The sequence below is a fragment of the Penaeus monodon genome, chromosome 31, assembly GCF_015228065.2.
Source record: "Penaeus monodon isolate SGIC_2016 chromosome 31, NSTDA_Pmon_1, whole genome shotgun sequence".
Lineage (NCBI taxonomy): Eukaryota > Metazoa > Arthropoda > Malacostraca > Decapoda > Penaeidae > Penaeus > Penaeus monodon.
This window is the reverse complement of record NC_051416.1, coordinates 14392252-14392953: the sequence shown is the minus strand read 5'-3', so window position 1 is coordinate 14392953 and position 702 is coordinate 14392252. Positions and strand designations below refer to the sequence as shown.

Genomic DNA, 702 nt, shown 5'->3' with positions numbered 1-702 from the left:
TTTGCTTTTACTTTATGATGATCTTGTTCTGTATTACTTCAGTAGTTTCTTATGTTTGTTTATTGACATTATGGTTCGTTTTGAAGCGTATTGCTTATTCAGATGCAAGCACTGCTCTCTCTGAGTAAATAAACTGAAATCATCACTGGATTGTGCTTTCTTATTTAGAAACACAAATACGAAATAAATAAAACCATTATACCAACTGCGACATTCACAACACATTAAACCGACGACAAAAACGAGAGAAAAGAAAATACAGAAAAAAAACGAAACAGTAAACAAACCCAAGCCAAATAAATAAGTAAATACGTACGTAAGAAAGCAAATTAATAACTCCGTAACAAATAAACAAATCAGCAAATAAATAAACAAATGAGTAAATAAATAAACAAAACAGTAAACAAATAAATCAGTAAATACATAAACAAATCAGTAATTACATAAACAAATCAGTAATTACATAAACAAATCAGTAAATACCTAATCACATAAACAACGCAACAGATAAATAACAACAATAATAAAAAAACTCTCTCTAACCTGTATGGATGAAGGAGACTCGACCCGCATCGACGTCCGCTTGCGTGAAGGAGGTGATCGGGCGGCTCAGGTTGGACGTCCAGGCCAGGAAGCCGCTGTCCGGGGTCCCCACGCTGATGCTCAGGTTCTCGGGCCGCGTGTCTGGGTCCATGGCCGCTG

At 36.3% G+C, this 702-nt stretch overlaps 1 protein-coding gene across 1 annotated transcript in view; it reads right to left on the bottom strand.

The window, feature by feature from the left end:
* The window catches only part of LOC119593046 (chondroitin sulfate proteoglycan 4-like), a gene marked incomplete at its 5' end in the record, with an annotated part of 58475 nt that overhangs the window by 5509 nt on the left and 52264 nt on the right, over window positions 1-702 (bottom strand). Inside the window, 1 exon segment of the mRNA XM_037941946.1 lies at window positions 544-699. Within this exon segment, the coding sequence (XP_037797874.1) occupies window positions 544-699 (156 nt within the window).